The sequence below is a fragment of the Rattus norvegicus genome, chromosome 18 (genome assembly GCF_021556685.1).
Source record: "Rattus norvegicus strain SHRSP/BbbUtx chromosome 18, alternate assembly SHRSP_T2T, whole genome shotgun sequence".
NCBI lineage: Eukaryota > Metazoa > Chordata > Mammalia > Rodentia > Muridae > Rattus > Rattus norvegicus.
Window position 1 is genome coordinate 58,548,196 of NC_141551.1, and position 21,962 is coordinate 58,570,157.

The 21,962-nt window shown below is 41.9% G+C and overlaps 1 protein-coding gene across 16 annotated transcripts in view; it reads right to left on the reverse strand.

Moving 5' to 3' along the window:
* The window catches only part of Piezo2 (piezo-type mechanosensitive ion channel component 2), a 372,639-nt gene that overhangs the window by 22,112 nt on the left and 328,565 nt on the right, over positions 1-21,962 (reverse strand). For 9 of the 16 annotated variants that reach the window (XR_015642300.1, XM_087592762.1, XM_087592761.1 and 6 more), the window contains 8 exon segments: positions 19,830-19,944; positions 16,766-16,825; positions 14,879-15,045; positions 12,429-12,595; positions 7,369-7,536; positions 4,512-4,919; positions 3,593-3,851; positions 1,381-1,563 (listed from right to left, as the gene is read on the reverse strand). Coding sequence is in view for 14 of the 16 variants with exons in the window: in XM_087592762.1 (XP_087448888.1) it covers positions 1,381-1,563; positions 3,593-3,851; positions 4,512-4,919; positions 7,369-7,536; positions 12,429-12,595; positions 14,879-15,045; positions 16,766-16,825; positions 19,830-19,944 (1,527 nt within the window). In the remaining 2 variants the exon portion in view is untranslated. 16 annotated transcript variants of the gene reach the window in all.

Genomic DNA, 21,962 nt, shown 5'->3' on the forward strand with positions numbered 1-21,962 from the left:
CAAAAAAATTAAAACAACGAAGCTCCAAGTTTATTCTAAAAGAGATCCTTCTAAGGACTGATAAAAAATATGATTTGATTAGATGAATTTTACATTTGAAATACTTTGGAAAAGGAAGCAAGGTGGAAAAAGGAAATATCAGGACCGTGACAAAGGGCACAGTGGCCTGGAAATGTAAGCTGTGTAGTGATTTATACATGGTTATAGTAGATTGGCAAACTTCTGTTTATAGTTTCTCTGTTTACAACTTGTACGTGAGAAGAAAAACATCCACATGGCTATTGAAACTGGCAACAGGTGGAAACAAACACAGAGACCCACAATCAGACATCATAGGTGAGAGGAACCTTGAATGGCAAACTCTAAACAAGATGTCTTCATCAAATCTCTCCCCTCAGAGCTCAGGAAACCCCACAGTAGAGAAGGAAGAAGGAGTGGGGAGACAGAGGGGATGGAAGACACCAGGAGAACAAGATCCTCTAGAACAACTGATCGAAGCTTCTTTGAGCTTGGAGACTGAGGCAGCAATCGCAGGCCTCTACAGGCTTGCACTAGGTCCTCTGCACATACACTATAGCTTTCAGTTTAGGACTTTTGCAGGCCGCCTAAACGTATGGACAAGTGGGTCTCTGATTCCCGTGCCTTCTCCTGGGACTCTTTTCTTTTTCTGTTGGCTTGGTTTGTCCAATTTCAATACAACGGTTTTCATTTTATCTCGTTATATTTTTTGCTTTTCTGTTTTAGAAGTCTGTTCTTTTCTAATGCATGGAAAGGGAGTGGATGCACATGGGGGAGTAGGTGGGAAGGAACCGAGAATAGTAGGGGGTGGAAAAACTGCATTCGAATTGTATTGTATGAGAAAAGAATCTATGTTTAATAAAATGGGACATACATACATATATATGCATACGTATGATACACACACACATATATATATATACATTTATGATATATTTATGTATGTGCATGTACTGTGCACTGGTGTGTGTAAATGTGTACACAATGAAAGGGTAAGAGTGACTGTGTCAGGAATGCACTGCTTTGCAGAGGTCTTCCTCAGGCCTTGAGAGCAATTGCTTTTTCAATAGCAAGATTATATGCGCACAGCAGTCCAGGGCTTGACCTGAGATGCACCTTTCCAACAGCTCTAGCTTCATGGGAAGAGACTGACTTGGGGAAGCCAATATTACTAGAAGATGGCTAGAGGCTGCGATGGAGACAAGGTGTTGTCTCTGAGTGCTCTGTTATGCTTTGACTTAAACAAGTGTGGGAATGATACTGCATGTCTCTCAAGCCAAGGTCTGTAATGTCCAGGATCTTCAGCAATGTTGCAGACACAACTTATCAACATAGGGGTAGCGAACTGTTAGCGCTTGGTACCTTCAGAATGGATCGATGGAAGAACAGAGCCAGCAGCTGAATGAGGTCGTAAAGAACATAGCCCTCTTTCTTCTCCACCCCTATGATGTTTGGTGGAAAGTAGGGCCTGTCCTTGTAAATTTCCAAGTCCTTATTCCAAGGAAAGAAGCCAAACTGGAAGAAATATTTCACTACAATCGCCACCTACACAGGGATGATAGAAAGAAAAAGTCATTCCTTCTAGGAATAACGATACACAAGAAATAGTGATGTAAGAATTAAGAAAACATGTCTGCCTCAGTTTTGGTGATAGAAATGCTCACAGTTACGTGGAATAAGTGTACTGTTATTATATATGATAATCTCAACACTCCTAGATTTAAAGTGATGGTAAAGTGTTTTCATCTCCAGAACAAGAGCAACACCGTATTATTAACAGTGTCAACTATTGTGAAACAAAGCCACCGGGCCACTCATCATCAACCAAATGACCGGTCATGTTCTGTTCTGGAAGAGTTGTTTTAATGTTGACTAAATCATACATTTAACTAACCAGATATGAAATAAGGAAGGTAGGGCAAATTTGAATACGGATATATTTTTTTATATTACATAATACCTTGATTTGTAAATTTTTCTGAAATACTATGCACTTTTGGGGAGCTTGTAAGGTTTGGTTTGTTTTGGTATTCAAGAAAATGAAACCAGGAATGTTATTAAGCAGTTAGTATTTTTCTTTTCTTTTCTTTCTTTCACTCTTTTCTTTATTTGAGACGAAGTTGTAGCCTCTAAACTCCGGAGAGACCCCAAATTTCCATTCCTGGTGCCTCTTCCTCTCAGGACATTCTAGTCACAGCCACAGAACACCACGCCTGCTTTATAAAATGCTCAGAGTTGAACCCGGAGATTACACGTGCTAGGCAAGTGCTGCTTAACTCCAGGAAGGTTTGATGCAAACAGCACTCTCTTTCCTCCGCTGTATCTACTTCCGTATCAGTCTCGTAATCACTAGAAAACAATTTTTTCCACTTGTTTCATCAGTGGTTCTTGTGCTTGCCCGCAGTTCAAACGGAACTGGAATGTCAGTTGGATCACCCATTTATTTTACTCTGAGATAGAAAATTGAAAAATCCCAACTTAAGCAAGAATATTTTTAAGATGAAGGTCATCCATCTCTTGCCCTTTTCTACTCTATTGGTGTCTTCTGTGACTTACTCATGTAAGAACAGGAATCCAAGAAGCTCCCCCACATTGTGGAGTTTGGTGCTGGCGAATGGCACCTTCTCCCTTAACAGAGTCTATGTCGTTGAGGCATGTAATGGAAGTGACCCTCAAGAATGATTATTTTGGCAAGAGTATGAAGTCAATTAGAGTAATGGATATGCCTCTCTCTCTCTCTCTCTCTCTCTCTCTCTCTCTCTCTCTCTCTCTCTCTCTCTGCCATGGATAAACCATACATACCATCGATGCTTGATCCACGTATTTTTGCAGTCATTTACTATAAAATCTGTTTTCACCGGACTTGAATTACTTATCAATCTACAGTGTGTCCAGATTGCAAGGGTGCATGCTTCATGAGCATCGGGCCAAAAGCAGCCAGAACAGTACGATTCAAAGTAAACTTTTTCCTTCTGAGTCAGGGAAGAGACTTCATCACAAATGCCACAGCTCCAAACACCGTAGAAGCCCACACACATCACATGTGAGCCTTATCCTCTGCGTGGGCTGGAGTCTTCATGGGACTTTTGTATGTCATAGAAACAATGGAAAATACAGCTCTATGTGCGTCCAGACACGTGTTCCTGTTCCCCTACATCTGGGAGCAACATATCCCCCTGCCATTTAGGTTTTCAAGCGTTTGTGTTGGGATGCATGGAAAGTGACTTTAGGTTTAAAAATGGAAAATATGTGTGCCACCGTATCAGATTGTATTCAAGGTGCTACAATCTCCAGTCCACTGGATACTCACTGACACTGGGCACTTGGCTTGATTTTGTAGAAGACTGCTATAGTGACAGTGGTTATATCACAGGTCCAACCTGGTTCCAACAACTTTGGAACCTTCAGTCAATCACTGAATCCATTGAAGCTGTCTCCTCCTGTATTCTGATTGAGAATGACACCAGAACCTCCCTTGTACAGGATATGAGGCCTGACAAGGTGTATGGAATTACTATTACTAGGTCATGATAATGATTCCAGGCTAAGCAGGTCAGACAACAGAATGGCCTACCTCAGTGTAGACGATGGCCATCATCCAGAAGCGCCGGCTGGGCCTGGGGACGGACAGCATGGCCCAGAGGAAGATCAGGATGGGCAACAGAAGAGTAATGATGGAGGCAGAGATCATGTGGTTCAGGATGATCACGAAATAGCACACCATTTCCGAGCGGGCTACCAGAGTGTTATACATGGCATAGAATAGCAGCAAGAACCGGGGCTGGTCCACGTAGAATTTCTCAGATTCTTCAAGCTCATCATCACGGAACATCCTGTCAAAGGAAGCACGGTCAGACACTGTGTCCACCTTTTCCAAATCACTTACTTGCCTCTGTGATCTTTTGCGTATCTGTGCATGCCTCCTTTGTGTGTGCTTCTCCCCACATATATAAGCAAGGCAACCCCATAAAGGTTGATTCTTCTTTTGTCAAAAACATTTGGGACATGACTGAGATGTTGAAGGCCTTCCTATTTTAGACTACTCATATATGTCATGGAGTATCTAAGGTACGAAATTCAAGTTTCAACATGAAATTAATGGATGCTTTATACATGCTGTATTCATAAAGTCTGGAGATCATTTAATAGAAAGTTTTCCAATGGTTTTATGCATGCACAAAGCTTAATGGCTCAGATTCATTTATCTCCTGTATTATGTGGATAGCATTAGAGCTCTTTTGCATTTCAGAGCATCTGGAGTTTTCAAATTAGGGATGTTCAATCTAACTGAGACCTTATTATGGAAAGAGGGATCAAGACAAGTGTCACTGGATTTTTTTTTTTTTTTGCCAAGTCTGTTACTTAGTCACAGTGATGTCTGAGGACTGTATGTCTGCCTTCTATGTCTGTCTGGGCTTTGTGCACATGTGACCAGAGCACACATGTTTGTGATGGCCGCTGGCTAAAGCTGGAGGCCTGCTTTTTGCTCTTACTTGCTCATGAGCAGATCGCTGGCTGTCAGCTCGTGAGTCAGGGGCGGTAAGATACTGGACTCCAGCTTGTCTGTGCGGCTGTCGTCAGGGCTGACCACCATGTGGTTCTTGCCCCCGGAGTCATCTTGTGATGCAAACGAGAGGTGCTCAAAGCTGACAGCCTTGCTGTAGGAGGGCGGGGCCTCCACGTCACCGTCATCTGTTGAGAACTGAGGCAACTCCTCATCTGGAGTGAGGCTGACCTCCTCTACCCCTGCTTCATAGTCAGCTGCATATTCCTTCTCTTCGGCATCATGGAGCTCAGGCTCCAGACTCTCTACCACCTCCTCCTCAGCTTCAGCCTCTACCTCCTCAATGGTTTCCGTAGTTCCTTGGCGTGAATACAGCATGGTGCACTGTGTGGGCTCGCTGTTAGGAGAAAAGATGGGCAGAGCACTGGTCTTAGCACTTATACCAGCTTGGAACCTGTCCCAATCCTTATGACACCATCTCAGAACTCCCAAGTCAGAAGCCTCAAGCATGTGAGAAAAGAAAAACCCCTCCTTCTCTGTGTATCCCATCTGCTTTGTTCCTTCCAGAAATTCATTCCTGGTCTGCAGAAACTGCAAGCAGTAGCCTTCCCAGATGCAAGAGTGGACAGTGAGCATTGCATCCTTCCAAACCAGAGCAAGTGACTTGTCTCGCAAGGAGCAACCCAGTCCTATGCATAGAAGTGTTTAAAACAGGATCAATAGTCACAGCCATGAGCTCCTGGTTCATTTCCAAATCAGCACATGTGTAGCACAGCATACCTACCACCATCACTCCTTAAATAAGAGAGCATAGGAAAGGAGAAGCCATGCTTGACAGTTCTAGAGGTTTGTGGCCAAGATGTTTTCTACTCCCATTCCTGCACAAGAGAACTTCCCGGGACCATTGAAGATGACAGACTCCAGTGGATACTGGCTGAACGTAACAAGCACATGCTTTAAAAATGCCTGTTTGTTAATGTGGATCTCCTCCTCCTTCTCTCTTCTGCTGTTTCTTTCTTATTGGTATTAGCGTCTTTCCCACTGAATTCCCACCTTCTCTCTCATTCTCGGGACTTGTGAGCTCTTGGTCTTGCACATGGGGCCACCTATTACTGTCTCTAAGCTGCTTGCTGTATCTCAGAGATTTTTCCTATTTTCACACCCCAGCAACTCCCTCCCTCCCTCTCTCCCTCCTTCCTTCCTTCCTTCCTTCCTTCCTTCCTTCCTTCCTTTCTTTCTTTTTCTTTCTTCGCTGCCTCCTTTTATTTTTCAAATACATCTTTCCTACAGCCTCCTTTACATAACTTACTCTACCTCTATCATCAGGCCTATGTTGGTTTCCCTGTGCTTTTCTGTGGTACTCTGCGTTTCATTCCTAGCCCTTTCCTATCTCTTCTGGCCAGGCCCATGCAAAAAAAAAAAATGCTAGAACTGAAAACAAAGCAGCCATATTAAAGTCATTGCATGCTGAAACTCATAGCATGCCTTTTCTTAACTCTTGGACCCTTGAAGAAGGACAGGTATTTAAGAGCTAGTGGATGTAGGAGTACAGTGCTTCTGAAATACATACTGCCTTACTGCTGTGTGAGTGACATACGTGAGCGAGTAGCTTCCACAAACACAGAGATTCTTAAATGGTAGGTATTAGTGTTGACATGTCAGTGAGTGATGGGTGAATAGCTGGCACATCTTCTGTGACCTCTTCTGACTGAGGAATGGTGGATGATCATGTAGGCACTAAAAATGCCGGGGGCTTTGGTCCTGAGCTTCTACTGTGCTGCAGAAGCCTCTGGGAATGATAGCCCTCACCAAAAGGTTTGCTAAGACTCATGTCAGTTAACCTACAGCTTCCCGGGAGCACACTGAATGGACCAACACCTCAGGGAATGTTCGGGTCATCATCCATATTGGGCTTGACTTCCAGTGTGACTGTAAGTGGCCATAAGCATAGTCTCTTAGGTTGGGGTCACCTGAGGGCTTTAGAGCTCTTCAGAGTGGAAGGATATAACAAGCTTGCACCTGAAAGAGATGTCTCAGGGGTGAAACATCTCATCTAAGCCAGGCCCCAGTGGTCAGTACCACAGGGTTAAAACATCTACAACTGCCAGCAAAGGGAAAGACTCCACCTCTCTTGTGAGAGACCCCCAGTGGCTAGAATGGAGCTGGCTTTGGCTTGGGTTGTATTCATGTCAGGATGAACCTGTATGGCCAGAGTCCATGGTAACAGCTCTAAGATTTAGGTTGGGGAAAAGGGGTTTTAGGTATGCAGTTAATTTCATTTCTAACTGAATGTTGCTTTCTGGCAGGATTTAATGAGGAAACTTAAGCCCAGAATAATTGTTTCCAAACAAGGCAGATAGTAATCTAGAAAGCTGACTGTATGTTTCTACGTTTTTTTTAAAAAAGCCAATGGTAAAATATTCAATTTTCCTGCTAGATAAATGCCAACTATAGCCATTTATTTTGCATTAACTGAAAATGGCTATATTTGACAGATGTTTCCAAATATATATATTGATATGTATATATTATATACATATATCAAATATATATCTTAGAAAATGAAACGAGAAAATATCTTTTAAATGGAGGACAATGTTTTCAATCAGAACGTTTAAGCAATTGCTAACAGACAAAACCAAGATGCAGTTAGTTCATGAAGCATTGTCTTGGAAATGATTATGTCACAGACAGGGCTACGGTTATGCAGTTTTTTTCAGTCATGCAAATCCTTAAAATTGAAGCTAAAACGAAGAATGGCATTCATCCCATGAGCTTGCATTTGCATTGACATCCACGGGGGAGGAGATTAAGAGTACAGAACAAAGCATGCACAAGTTAAGCACCTTGATGCTACACTGCCACTGTCAGCTGATGAGGAGGACATGTCCATGCTGAACACTTTACGGAGCCTAGGCCGAGCACGCTCGCTTGTTTTAGGAACAGGGTCTTGTCCATCTAAATCATCAAGGGTGGACTGCCTTGAGATCAGCAGGGTTGCTTCAGTGTAACAGCTAGCAGCGCAAACAGTTACAGAAACACAGAGTTAAAACCCAGTGGTGCACTAAGTCACACAGGGACAACTGACCAACACACCAACACACCGCCATGCGGCAACTACACACAACAGCGCCACCGACAGGATGACCACAGCAGCGGGGGGTGGGGGGGCTCCAGTACAAGGAAGGACCTGTTTGGCAGGATAAATAAACAGAAGAAACTGGAGTTGAAAAGAAAATGTACTGGCTGGGGAATTGGCTTTCAAATGGTACTCTCGGGGTGACGCAGGATGCAGAATAAGGAGCGGACCCAGGAGTCATCTTACAAAGTCCACACCCTTGTAGCTTTGCGATGCAATTGTTTCTTTTGTGACAGAAGAAAATATGCTTTCTTTGGAATTGCAAGCCCAAGTCCACAGAAAGCATCTCCCGACTCAATTGCATAAGCAGAAATATGCCGGTAAAATTTGTAGAAAAGACTTTAGTTTCATAACGTGGTCTTTGAAATGAGAGCCAGACGCTCAGGGATGCCACTGCACACTGAATCTTCCACCTCATTTTCTGACTCACGGGGACTAAGCCAAGCCAGATTCCTTGCATGTAGAAGAGATGCTAATTGGATACGTGGCAACCAACATAAAAAATCAAAATGGTACCAAAAAACAACAACAACAAAGGAATTCTAGCAGTGCCAGACACTTTTATCTGTTAATGTTTCGCTTTAACTGATTTTTATTACGGATCATGCTTCAAGTTTTGGTGGGTATCCCAAGGGAGAGGAACCATTGACTAAGTTCTTCATTTCTCAGTACCCAAAGGAACAGCCATCATGGAGCAGACATGAGACGCCACCACTGCGGGAGCACAGCGATGTCTCGGGTGGCAGATTTCAAACGGCAACCACCCCTCCAGACCTGAGAATTAGCCTCAGAATGCACTTAACAACGTTTGCAGCCAAAGTAAGCAATCCTTTGGTAAGTCACACACCTGATTTTATGAGAAACTATTAGAAACTGGCTCACCATCTGGCCCTGGATTTAAAGGATTTCCATAAAAAAAAATCTGTATTCATTTGCTAGGTTCTCATTCTCACTCTGTCTACTGTACTTATGTGAAAATTTGTGTCATGGACAGAAACTGCAAAGGGAACAGGCCACACCATATTCATTCTTGTTACTGAAGAGTGGGCTTATGTTCACCAGCCTTGTCTGCCCCAAATATATAGGTGTCCAAGCAATCTTCTCGGTGACATGCTACCTCTTCCCAGTGCAAGGGTTACTGGAGACCTTTAAGGAGGTGGATTTTTGTTGAAGATACTGGGAATGTTGCTCAGCCAAGGATGAAGGACAAATTTGTTGGTTCATAAACTCACAAAGCGAACTTAGCATTTTCTTTTACTTCATATTAAAAATGAAAACCAAGATACATTACAGACTATTTATAATGGTTCTGGCTTCTTATGTATTCACCAATTGACAGTTTTATAATTTTGCAAATACTTTACACTTTTTTTAAAAAAATCATTCTGTAAGTGTGATATCGAGTGACTCCCAGTTTACCATTCCGGTCATGTGTTTTTGTTTAGGTCATATTTAAAGGCAGTTCCTTGTTTTTGTTTGAGCTGGTATTTTTCCTTTGTAGCCTCCTAAGCTTTGATTTATAATTATTTAGTTTCTTAGTTGAACATACTATAGATTGTTATGTAATTAAAAATTGCTCCTATAGGAATCGAGTCTGTCGGGATACTGATTTATACTTTGTAATGTAACAATCCCTTGATTCCCTTTTTCAGAGTTTGGTACTAAAGCAGGTATCCTAAAACAGGCCTCTGTGTGATATTAAGGAAGCCTATGAAGAATCTTAAGTTTTATGGGTGTATTTGTATATATTCCTTTTGGGAGATGACACATGATTTGTTCAAATATCAGAAGACATTAGCATCATTATCAGCCTCCTTTTTTCACTGTCAAACCTTGGGATCTAGGTAACAAAGCTTCTTATGAAATAAACCAGGAAAGGAGGTAAAAGAAGAGGACACTGAGAAAACCTTACAAGTCACATTAGGAGACAGCATATCTTGGCAAAGGAAAAAAAAACACCAAAAAGATGTAATAATACATTATACAGTGTACATGTAAATAGTTGTATCCTCCACTTAATTGGAGGGAATAATTGTAGTTGAATATGAGTGTGACTTTTGCACAGGCAAAGTGGATTGGTCTGTCATGTTTTTTTTGGAACTAAAAGCAATAAAATATAGTGTGTATTAGACACACATGTAGAACAGTGCTGCCGGAAGCTGAGGAACATTTGCAAGTGTTGTGAAAAAAAATGACCGAGGATGGACTGAGTTAGTGGTCTGCCAACCGGGAATCTCTCTGCGGAGGCTCAGTGTTCTCACCTCAGGTTTCTTCGCATTCCATTGTTGCCATGAAGTTTTTTCTTCATGGTTGTTTGACCATTTGGTTCTAAAGTGGGAGTATTTGGAAACCAAGAATCTTTTACTCACCTCATTCACCCCTGCGTAGGAAGCAGTGTTAGTCAACATTGAGAGTGTCCAGGACATCCTGACTTGCCTACCTCCTCCACCTCACCTCTCCCAGGCTGCACATATCTGCACACTTATGCACATCAGTGTTCAGTTAGCTCCATCATCCCTGCTTCTATTATGATGGTAGCGTATGACGCTAGTGTCTTATACAATACTGACCTGCATCACATCTCTAAACCATGTCTTAAGGTCTCCCCCCTTCCCTGATGAGGGAGCAGCCACTATGAGGTAGACTGACATAGGTAGGTACTGAAGAAAAATGAGGGTAAAGTGGACTTTGATTCACGGCATAGAAATTAATCAGAGAGAGAAGGATTGCATTCAAATGCTCTGATTTCTAGATATGGAGAAACTTGTTGGAGCGAGATCAAAGAGGAGGACTTAGAGATTCCACACAAGACATAAGTTATGGTTCATAAAACATGTACATAAACTACAAAATGGACAGCGGGTTTTTACTTCAGCAAAGCCTGTGAGACAAGAGAAGTTAACCTTCTCTTCCACAGAGATTCTGGGATGGTCTCACAGGACACACAGAGTGCTGGGAGTCAGTTGACACTGTCATTGACATTTTTATTTTAGAGCTGTTGTTACTACTACAGTTTCAGAAACTACTGTCTAAGCAAAGTGCAAAAGTATAGATAGAAAAAATACATTTTACCACTATGACAATTATTTTATTCTATAACTAAAAAGACTCTTAAACCCCATTTCAGTTAGGAAATAGCTCTAAGAGGAGTCTGGCTCTGAGCCTCCCTCCTTTGAGGAAGAACATATTAGTTGAAATATTTTTCATTTCAGAGCTTAAAAATAACTGGAGCATTCCCAAGTTATAGACAATATCATCCTTTTATTAATCCTGAAAAGACCTTAAAAGAGTATGTATTTGGGAAGAGAGGAAGGACTGTATCCATAAAGTTTTATCTATACAGAATCAATATAGGCAAACACACACACACACACACACACACACACACACACACACACACATGCACGCACGCACGTTTATATGATTCTGTTTCCTTACCAATAGATTCGGACCTGTCTCAAAGGCAAATATGGTGTATGGCTGTGTTTGGGTTTCTTAATTGGTCAACTCAAAGAAAACAATTTAGTGACATATGTGAAACTATACTTCAAGATAAGAAAGCACTCTCTCCAATGGGTACAACTTTGATTTTCAGTTTTGCTTCTGTCTCTGGTACTGGTGACTACATCCCAGGCCTTGTATGGACTGGCTAAGTAAATGGCCAATTGAGCAACAACATGAGTCCCTTTGATTTTTAACTTGTATTTTTGAGTTTGGCATCAATAATGTGACATACTTCCTGCCTCCTTTTATCCAGAATAAAATGTAGTCAATATTCTTGAAGGAAAAATATGGTTGGCAGCCACTGTACTGACTGGATGTGTGAAGTATGAGTCTGGGCCACTTAGAGGTTCCTCCGTCCTTCCTCACCACACCAGGGAGAGGAGGCAAGAGCCTTATGTGAGAGAGCCTTCTCAGTTGAAACCGTTGAGGGGATGTCTCTTGTTTTTGTTTGTTCTAGAATTGAGTTCAAAGCTTGACCTAGGACAGTATTTTTTTTTAATATTTGATTAAAAACTAGATGGCTGTCCTCGGAGATATAAGTTTTGGCCTATAAGATAGCTGCATGTGTCACCCTGGAATGGTCAGTTTTCTCCCTAAGACAGTAATGTGGGTTTAGTGAGCTCTATACAATGGACAACAGTGATCTAGAGCACCATGATGCAGAGGGTCCCGGAGTTTTCAGAGAGGACAGTGTACACTTGCCTGGGAAGAAGGGAGAGGCATCAAGAGACGGTATAACCATCATTACCATTAAGTCACCTGTTGTCCTGCTGTGAATAATGCATGTGTGACCATAGACCTAGAGAAGAGGGAGGCTCACATAATTATTTCTGACATTTTGATTCTAAAGTTTGAAGTAACAATCCTGAAAGGGAAAGATCAGCGTTATCAAGAGAAGGTAGAAAATGCTAGAAGGAAAGATACTTGGTGGAGCAACCATTTTGAAAGACGGTAAAGATGCAGTCCCTACATAAATAGTAATGAGTAGAAGGCAAGTGGAATGGGTCTTCCTTATTTGCCTAGATCGCCTAAATCTCTATGCTGTGCTAGTTACGTATATGGATACTGAGAGCTGTTCACTGTTAATGTCTGTTATAGTTCTGTCTATAGCAGGACAACGTTCCTTCAGCATTGCTGCTTGGATCTTGGATACCATCCATGCTTTTGGCTAACCTTCACTGCTTACATCCACTCCTCCTCTTTGCCAATGTCTACGTCATTGACTTTGTCACAAACAAACCCATGGTTTAGAAAGTAAAATACCTGGAGATACTGTCATGGGAATCTAAGCTATCCATCCTGTGTGCTGCCTGGGCCCTGGAACCAGCGCCAGAGTGCTCGTCGATTGTGTCCAGTCCGGATTCTCTGGAAAGGTTCATCATGTGGTTCTGGTAGTACATGTGGATGCTTTCCCGTGTCGGAACGTTGCCCTGTAGGAAAGGGGACATCACAACAGTTCTCACAGAAGCACGTGTTTGAACAGTGCCAGCCATTGTCAATACTGACAACTTGTAGGGCTTGCACACATCTATGATAAGGACTGGGGAGTTAATTTAGGGGTTAATGTCAGGTCATTTATGGCCATCAGGGTTGATCTTCACTGTCAACCTGACTGGATTCAGAACTACTTAGGACACACTTCTCAGAATGTCTTCAGGGGCATTAATAGAAAGATTTAAACTGAGGAAGGTGGATCTGTCGTGAATGTGAATGACATCATCCCATGGGCTGAAACTCCTCTATTTGTATAAAAGTACAAATAGAGGGAATCCAGCTATGCTGGATAGTTTTATGTCAAGTCGACACAACAGAAAATCATCTGAAAGGAGGGAACATCAATTAAGAAAATGCTTCCATGAGACCGGGCTCTGTACAAGTATTGTCCTAATCACTGATTGGTAGGGGAGGGCCTAGCCCATTATGGATGGTCCCATCTCTCAGCTGGTGGTCCTGAGTTCTATAAGAAAGCAAGCCAGTAAGCAGCACCCCTCCATGGCCTCTGCATCAGCTCCTGCTTCCATTTCCTGCCCTGTTTGAGTTCCTGTCCTGACTTCCTTTTATGATGGACAGTGGTCTGGAAGTGCAAGCCAAAGATGAACCTTTTCCTCCCCAACTTGCTCTTGGTCATGGTGTTTTATCACAGCAATAGTGTCTGACAAGACACCAGCCAAGTAGCCACATTTATCTCCCTCTGTTTCCTGTCTGTGGATGCAAAGTGACCTTGCCCTCCTCGACTACTGCCCCGCCTTCCCTGCCATCACCATTGTAGACTGTATCTCTTCAAGCTGTAAGATAACCCTCAGTCCATCCTTAACTTGCTTTTGACAGACATTTTATCACAGCAAAAACTAAGGTCATATGCTGGGTGTAATTTTTACATGAGGATAATTATGCTATGTCATATCACTTTTCCAGAAACCGGTTCAAGCTGAGTGGAGAAGAATATCAAATCCCTGTTCAAATAGGTTAATTTCAGCTATGCAATTTATCTTCATTGTTAATTTTTGTTTCTATTTTTGTATATTTTATATATTTTAAAAGTGTTCTCAACCCCATTATGCTATAATTGACAAAATTATATGTATAAAAATAGACACCTTTAAACACAATCTATAAACCATATATAACTTTTGTGTATTTTGTTAGTGTCTCCCCTTATATCAAATTATTTTTATGGAGGTTTCAGATTAAAATGCTAAATAGGGTACAACATACCTCTAAACTCTGATAGAAGTGAGAAAATGAATAAATTGTGGATTTTCCAAGGACCTGTGGAGTGTGTGTGTGTGTGTGTGTGTGTGTGTGTGTGTGTGTGTGTGAGTTTATGAGCATAAGATACACCTCACACAAAGAACTAAATGGTTATATAATTGCTCTCCAGGAAGATAGGATTTTATTTTAAGAGTTTTAGATAAGGTTGTCTTCATCAGGTTTCTCTTTCTGTGATGAATACCAAGTCCAAAAGCAATTTGATGGAAAATAATTTGCTCAATTTTAGTTTATAATCCATCACTGAAGGAAGCCAGGATGAGAGCTCAAGGTGGGAACTTGGAGGCAAGAACTGAAGCAGAGTCCACAGAGGAGTGATGCTTACTGGCTTGCTTGCGTCCCATGGTTTGTTCACTCCCCTTTCTTACAGGACCTAAGACCATGTGTCTGGGATGGGATGTGACCCTCCCACATGAAAGGCTCGCTGACTTGCCCACCAGCACTGTGATGCAGGCATTTTCTCATTTGAGGTTCCTCTTCTCACATGGCTCTAACTTGTGCCAAGTTGGAGGAAAACAAAACAAACAACAGCAACAACAATACAACTAGCGAGGACACAGGTTGACAATCTGAAATTCAAATACCCCCACGGTTGAAACCACTTGAACACTGCTGGCATGCTGTCAATGGATGGAAAATTCTATGCAAGCACCACACCCCGGACAGTTGCAGTTAAAACGCAAGTACACTTGAAACAGTCTAAGAAATAACTTCCAGGTCACATATATGATGAAATAGAAATACAATTTCATGTTAATATTTGGGTTCCCTCCCCCAGAGTATTTCATTATTTAGGTGAAAATATTTTGTATCTGAAACCAAAATTGGAAATTTGAAACTCCTCTGACCCCATGTATTTTGGGCTGGGATGCACCAAGTCCGCATGGACATGGCAGCTCTTTGGACATAGCAAGTAGTAAAGGAGAGGCTGCCAAAAGCACTACCTTCTTTATCTCTCGGGTCAGCATGCATCTTTCAATCCGCAGAACTGTGGATATGTCGATATGCTCTCTTGAGATGGAGTTGAGCCAAGTAGTGAAACTGTCCACCGTGGCCAGGAACAGGACCCAGGTGAACTTCAGGATATTAAATATCCTCTTGATGATATTATCTAGGCAGAGGAAGCAAGGCACAGTTTCATGGGCATGGAACACGCCCAAGACCTGTGCCGTTGAATACACTTCGAGGTACACCACATCCAGATCTGGATTTTGTAGGATTGTCCCTAATGGGAACGGGGCTCCTCATCCTTAGGGACACAGAGGGGGACTGAGGTCCAAACACCTGTGTGGCCCTCTACACGGAGAGTGGCAGAGTTAAGCCAGACTCAGGAGGGATTTGTCATGTCGGTCATAACAGGTCTCAACATAGTCCCTCAGTGCTCCTATGGACTGACAGGACCTCTAAAGATATCAAGCTCTGTGGGGGGTCAAGTCCCTGCCATATGTGAAACTGTTAACTTTACTCTATGTATAGAATCTCTACACACTCTTCCTCATAGTTTGAGCCGTCTCTAGATTACTTGTAATACTTGCTACCAGGAACACTCTATTGAAGTGTTTGCTACACTGTGCTACTTAGAGGAAGACAGAAAAAAAGATCTGTATTCATTCAATAGAGATACATTTTTTTTTGCTTACATGTTGGTATGCAGTTGGATGAACCTATGTCAGGGAAAAACCCATACATATATAGGCTTCTCTGTAAGAAGTTTGGTAAAAGCAGAGATTGCAACTCCAAGTGAACCTAGTATTGACTCAGGAATAGGATTGATTTGTGCAGTCTCACAGGGGCCCTTGAATGTTTCCCTACAACTATATTAGGGATTATTGGTGGAACCTCTTTATTCCCCTTGCATTCGTACTTCTGGCAAACCATCTGATACTTCACAGAGCTCACTCCATGGGCTGTGTGTGCTCACACACCACAGATTGATCTCCTTCACACAATTCGATGGAATTTTATGTCAACAAACTCTTCACATGGGATCTATCATGATCGACAGGCAGCAAAACCCCTGGAATTGCTAATGAGTTTTATCCTTGACTACAGCTGTGTCTAGAAACACTGGAGAGATGTCACACAGCCACTCAGCTCAGAGTCCTATTGTGATCAAAGTGCCAACAACATGCACATCTCCCAGAGCCCCCTAGAGCCTATCTTTAAGGCATTTGAACACTCAGAAAGATTGAGGGGAGGGAGTTTAGTGACGGGTGATCTCATCTTTAGGACCATCACTCAGCTTTAAAAGACAAGAAAGTTCTGTCACTTGGAACAGTGTTGATGACTGTAGAGGCCATTGTGTTGTGCTAAATAAGCCAGGTGTGGAAACCTACATGCCAGATGACATCACTTAGATTTAGCATCTAAAGTAGTGATACAGAAACAGAGAGAAGAGCTATAGTACCAGGCCAGAGATTGGGCAACTGGGAAGAAGCAGGCAAGGCAAGCCTGCAGTTATGGGAGGGTTATATCTAGTAAGCTATAGGATGCTAACTAGTAACTCTGTATGATGTTGGGATTTGCCAACAAATAGACTTAAGGAGCTCTAACTAGGCAAGGAGGTGGACAGACAGGTTTATCTATCGGGCTGCAGCAGTCATTTGGCTTTGGTCAGGTATAATGAAACCATGGGTTGTACGCCTATTACTATCTACAACGAGGAAGGCTCAGAATAGGAGTAGACCTTTCTGTGTGTCTGTGTGTCTGTCTGTGTGTCTGTCTGTCTGTCTTTATCACTTATGCGCAGGAATAGCAACCCAACGGAGGAAAAGAGTCCCAGGAGCAGGCAAAGGAGTCCTCCCAGATGATCTTGGTCTCTATTTTGTTACCTGGTCCATCAGATTTCTTTTTGATTGGCTCATCTTCTCTGTCTTCCCATTCCACTGGACCTGCACATAATATGTTTTATCATATAGAATGTACATTATAGAATCTTGAGCAATTCTCATGACCAAAGAATATTCAGAAAAATTTTGGGCCAGATATACGCTTGTTGAATAAAATGAGGGTGAGGTGAGTCTGCCTCATTAAATATTAAAGCTAACTCCATGGCTACTACACTCAGAAGCCTGTAACAGAGATTCGTAGCTCCGCAATAGGAGAATGAGTCAGAATGCAGCCGCAGTTCATATGTAAGCTGAGTTAAGACTTATGGCTTGAGTACTGCTCATTTCTAACACTAAAGGGTGACTTTTAAAATAAGTAGGGCGAGCATCATTGCTCATGTGACTAACTGTATAAAAGCATACCTCTACTACACGGAGTAACCAAAAATATTCAAGACATCGGTAAAACCAGTAGGAAATACAGGAGAACATTTGCTTAACATTGGGTGGTAGAGGCTTTCCTTTTTAGCAAGATAATGACTCTAAAATATCAGCAATTTAGGCATGTTTCAATATCAAAGCAATCCCATATGTTTAGATAGATGCGTATCATAAACTAAATTAAAAGGCAAGCATTGAACAGGCAATCATGATCATAACACACCACAGGAGGCAATATGCCTGATGTACAGTAGCCCTAATTAATAAGAAAAGAAGAAACACTCCCATAGAATGGCAGAGGACAGTGACAGCTATGTTTGAACTTTCAACTATAAATTACGCAGACAACATAAAGTAGAAATGCCCAGAATCATTGGATAAGGATTAAACCAATTTCCAATGAAAACACAAGACATCTGTCACCCCTCAGGAAAGAAATAGTAAAAAGGACAGTGAGGGCTTTGGTATGGCATCATAAGAAATGCACTTCTTTTATTTGGCATAGAAGAACACAAATTACTAAAAACTTGTGGGGAGGGGAACTATTAAAGTGTATGAAGCAGAACCTTTCACCCAGTTCCTACTTTTGAGCATTTATTCTGTAAAAGCGTGTGCTACTCTTAACCTCTGCCAGACTTTCACATACCTTCATGCATGACTACATGTGAGTTTTTTTTGCAAGGATACTCATTATGGCATTGTTTGCTGTGATAAAATCAGGAAGCAATCTTTCTGCCCATTCATGATGAACTAATTGAATAAGTTATGCATATCTGTACTGTGGAGCCTTTTGTAGACATTAAAAATACCAGCAGTTTCATAAATATTTAATTGGAGAAATGTTCATGATACATTACTAATGAAAGTTCAAGATGCCTTTGTGCACATGAACTCAAATCTGGAACGTGAACAAACAAACGACATGTATTTGCCAAAGGGGGAGAAGACCAACGCCCCATTTGCGTAGGATGCATTCTTCCGGGAGGCACTATGTGTGTATGTGAGTGTGTGTGTGTGTGTGTTTGTGTGAGTGTGTGTGAGTGTGTGAGTGTGTGTGTGTGTGAGTGTGTGTGTGGTATGTGTGTGTGGTGTGTGTGGTGTGTGTGAGTGTGTGTGTGTGAGTGTGAGAGTGTGTGTATGTGTGTGTGAGTGTGAGAGTGTGTGTGAGTGTGTGTGTGTGAGTGTGTGTGTGGTATGTGTGTGTGGTATGTGTGTGTGGTGTGTGTGGTGTGTGTGAGAGTGTGTGTATGTGTGTGTGAGTGTGAGAGTGTGTGTGAGTGTGAGAGTGTGTATGTGTGTGTGAGTGTGAGTATGTGTGTATGTGAGTGTGTGTGTGAGTGTGTGTGTGTGAGTGTGTGAGTGTGAGTGTGAGTGTGTGTGTGAGTGTGTGGTATGTGTGTGTGGTGTGTGTGAGTATGTGTGTGTGAGTGTGAGTATGTGTGTATGTGAGTGTGTGTGAGTGTGTGAGTGTGAGTGTGAGTGAGTGTGTGTGAGTGTGTGTGTGAGTGTGTGTGGTATGTGTGTGTGGTGTGTGTGAGTATGTGTGTGGTATGTGTGTGTGGTATGTGTGTGTGGTATGTGTGTGTGGTGTGTGTGAGTGTGTGTGTATGTGAGTGTGTGTGTGTGTGTGTGTGTGTGTGTGTACGCAGGTTCATTCACCAGATTCTGGATCTGCCTCCACCACTCATTATATTGGGTGTAGATTAAATTTACTTTTATAAAATGCAGTCATAGCTACCAGGAGATACTAAGAGAGGGAAGGTTAAAAAAATGAACAAATTTTATAATCATTTACATGAGAAATTTTGAGGTATGCTTTTGAATTTCTTAACTTCACAAGGAACCCATGACTGCATTATCTTTCCACAAAATCAAACTGTAGCACACAAACCTAGGGTTCCCTTCAATCACATCGTTAACTTCTGCTCTCCCAAGAAGCAGCCACTGTTATTAATACAATAATGCGGGGTCTTGTTTACCTTCCTTCAATTACATTTAGACTCTATGACACATACCCATTCACACTCTCAAATACTGGGTTGAGGTACTTTGATTTTCCTTGTTCCATTAGTGCTTTCAATAGATGCCTGATATTTTGTAAAATATTGGGTTTCACTTAAATGTCACGAAACTACTAGACAGGTTTTGAAATAGCTACTTTTGTGCCAATTAGACTAGAGGCACTTTGAAAGCCGGGCATGAATTGAGAAAATACCTCCACCTGGAGTCAAGCCTGTGGTACATTTTCTCAACTGATAATTAAGTAGGAGGGCTCAGCTCATTGTGGGGGCTCTGCCACCCCTTGGTGGGTGGTCCTGTTGTGAGAACACAGACTTATAGAACTATTAGGCATTCCTGTATCCTTCCCAAGTTCCTGCCTTGCCTTCCCTCAGTGATGCACAAGTTTAAAGGTAAAACAAATCTGTTCCTCCACAAGTTGCTTTGGGTCATGGTCTTTCTCACAGAAAAGAAACTTAAGAAAGAATTCCACCATGCTTTGCTAATACAATCCCTTCAAAATCATCAACTCTATTGCATGGAAAAACCCCACCCAGAGGCAACCTAGGTATCCCATGTCCCCTGCTGGTGGTGCACAGCCAGTGGCTGCTTCCTGCTGGGCACTCACCCTCCCCAGATCCTTTGCGTCTTCCCTTCTGCTCTTCTCTGGCCATTTTCTTCTTCTCTTTCCTCCTCTGTCGGAGTGCTGTTTTAGGATCGGTAATCCAGGCTTGGTAGACGAACTGAAAGGAGACCATCCAATTATTTTCTGACTTTCAAAAGGCATTTGAAGATGAAAATGGACCTAAGTCAAGCTTCTTCTGTGTAAGAATGCTTCTCTTTTACAAATTTCTCTTATGTTGAGTTGACTTCTGCTGGTTTAGTTGTTGTTTGTTTGCTTGTTTGCTTGAGATAGGGTCTCATTATAAGAGGTAGGGTCTCTCCTGGCTGGCCTAGAACTTGCTTTGTAGAGCTACCTGCTTCTGCCTCCCAAGCTTCCGGATTAAAGGCGTGTACCACTACATCCATCCACCTTAAGCTGTTCTTCTGTTACCATAGGATGTAACATATGAACAGTTGAGGGGATATACTCCCTTTGGTGTCACCGATGATCTTGACATAAACTCTGGGTAAAAACCAAACCGTCATTTCACTGAAACCACCAATGTTTGTGATACTCCATCATGAAACTTTTTGCTTTGCCCTCCACAAGCTAAAGTCGGAAGTCTTGATAAACTCCAGTAGAGGAGTTGCTCCCACCACAGACTTTTTTAGTCAACAGCAAAATGACATCTTTAATTGTCGTATTTACTTGGGAGAAGTAAGTTTTTGCATCTTCAACATTCTCCTAATAGTGGTTATGGGTAACTTGAGAAAGACACTCTACAGAGGGATGAGTATTTTAAAAGTTAAAAGAAAAAAAAAAAGAGTCAGTATAAGAGTGAGCTATTCCGGGAAAGCAGGGAGGGACACCGGTGTCTCAGAAATGTATATAAGAAATACTCAAGTTAATAAAAGAAAAAAAAAAAGAACTGACAACTGTCAAATACATTTTACAATCAGTAAATAAGCAGGAAAGAGCAGTTTGGAAAGATTCACCCCCTCATGTCCCCGGAAGCATGCAAAGCAATAGAACTAAGACCTGATGCATAAAATCAGCCCCCACGAAGCCAAGCAGGCATGCTTAACATGCGACATCTGGTCTCAGGGAAGCTGGGTTTTCCATTGTCATGATTAAGACAAGCACACAGAAGGGACAGCTGTAAACCCATACAGTGCCATTTTATCCTACATTATTTTCATATTTCAGGGTCTTTTTTTGAAAACAACATAAACAGATTATGTTCTGTTGTCAATAGAAAATAAAGATTCAACTCTTCCACGTATGAAAATGTGAGGGCTACATGGTCCAAGAAAAGACACTTCCTTTTTCCTCACTGGTAGAAATGTGAATTTTATGGTCAATGAGCACAAATGTAAAACTCGTATTATTGCTAGATAACAAATCCCAGAGGTGAAATGTCCTTTTCTGTGGAATTAGAAGACGAACTGATGTTCAGTAAGATCAAAGTCAAGGACTGCTGGATCTTCACTGAACACATTAGTTTGAGAGTCTGGCTACCTGTCTCTCAGGTTTAGTACATTAAAAGGCAAATTTGCACGATACAGCTTGTTTTAAGAGAAATGTAACTAATAGTAAATCTTCAGGCTTAAGAACAACATAGGATGACATTTCATTCAAGGAAAGTATTAAACTATTATTCTTTTATAAAATGAAAGAATCCCAAATAGAAGTTAAAAGGTAATGATTTGCGAGTAGAGCAGGCACATGAATTGTAGGACATCCTTTTTTTTTCTGAAGAGAAAGCAAACAGCTGGGAGGGAGAGAGGAGGGTGGAGAAGAGCAGGATCAACGGGCTTTATGAAAAGCAAGTCAGGGAGCATCAATGGTCTGACATAGTTGGTCCCTGACATAGTTGGACTCTGAAGGTCCCTAAGGGGTGAACCCATCAGTGTCTTCTTGGTGAGAGGAACATTCTGGTCATGCAAGCTCAGGAAGCAAGACGGAGCAACCACACTGTGAACCACTGACCTCTTGTTCTCAGATAACGCTATCTCAGGACTGCCATTTTGAAACATAAACATTTTAAAGTTTCAAATATTTGACTGACAGCCAGTTTTGCCTTTTCCTATTTCAGAAAAGGGTTCTCTGGTCTTCATTGAGTCAAGAAATGGAAGATTTTGGCTGACCTTCCAAATC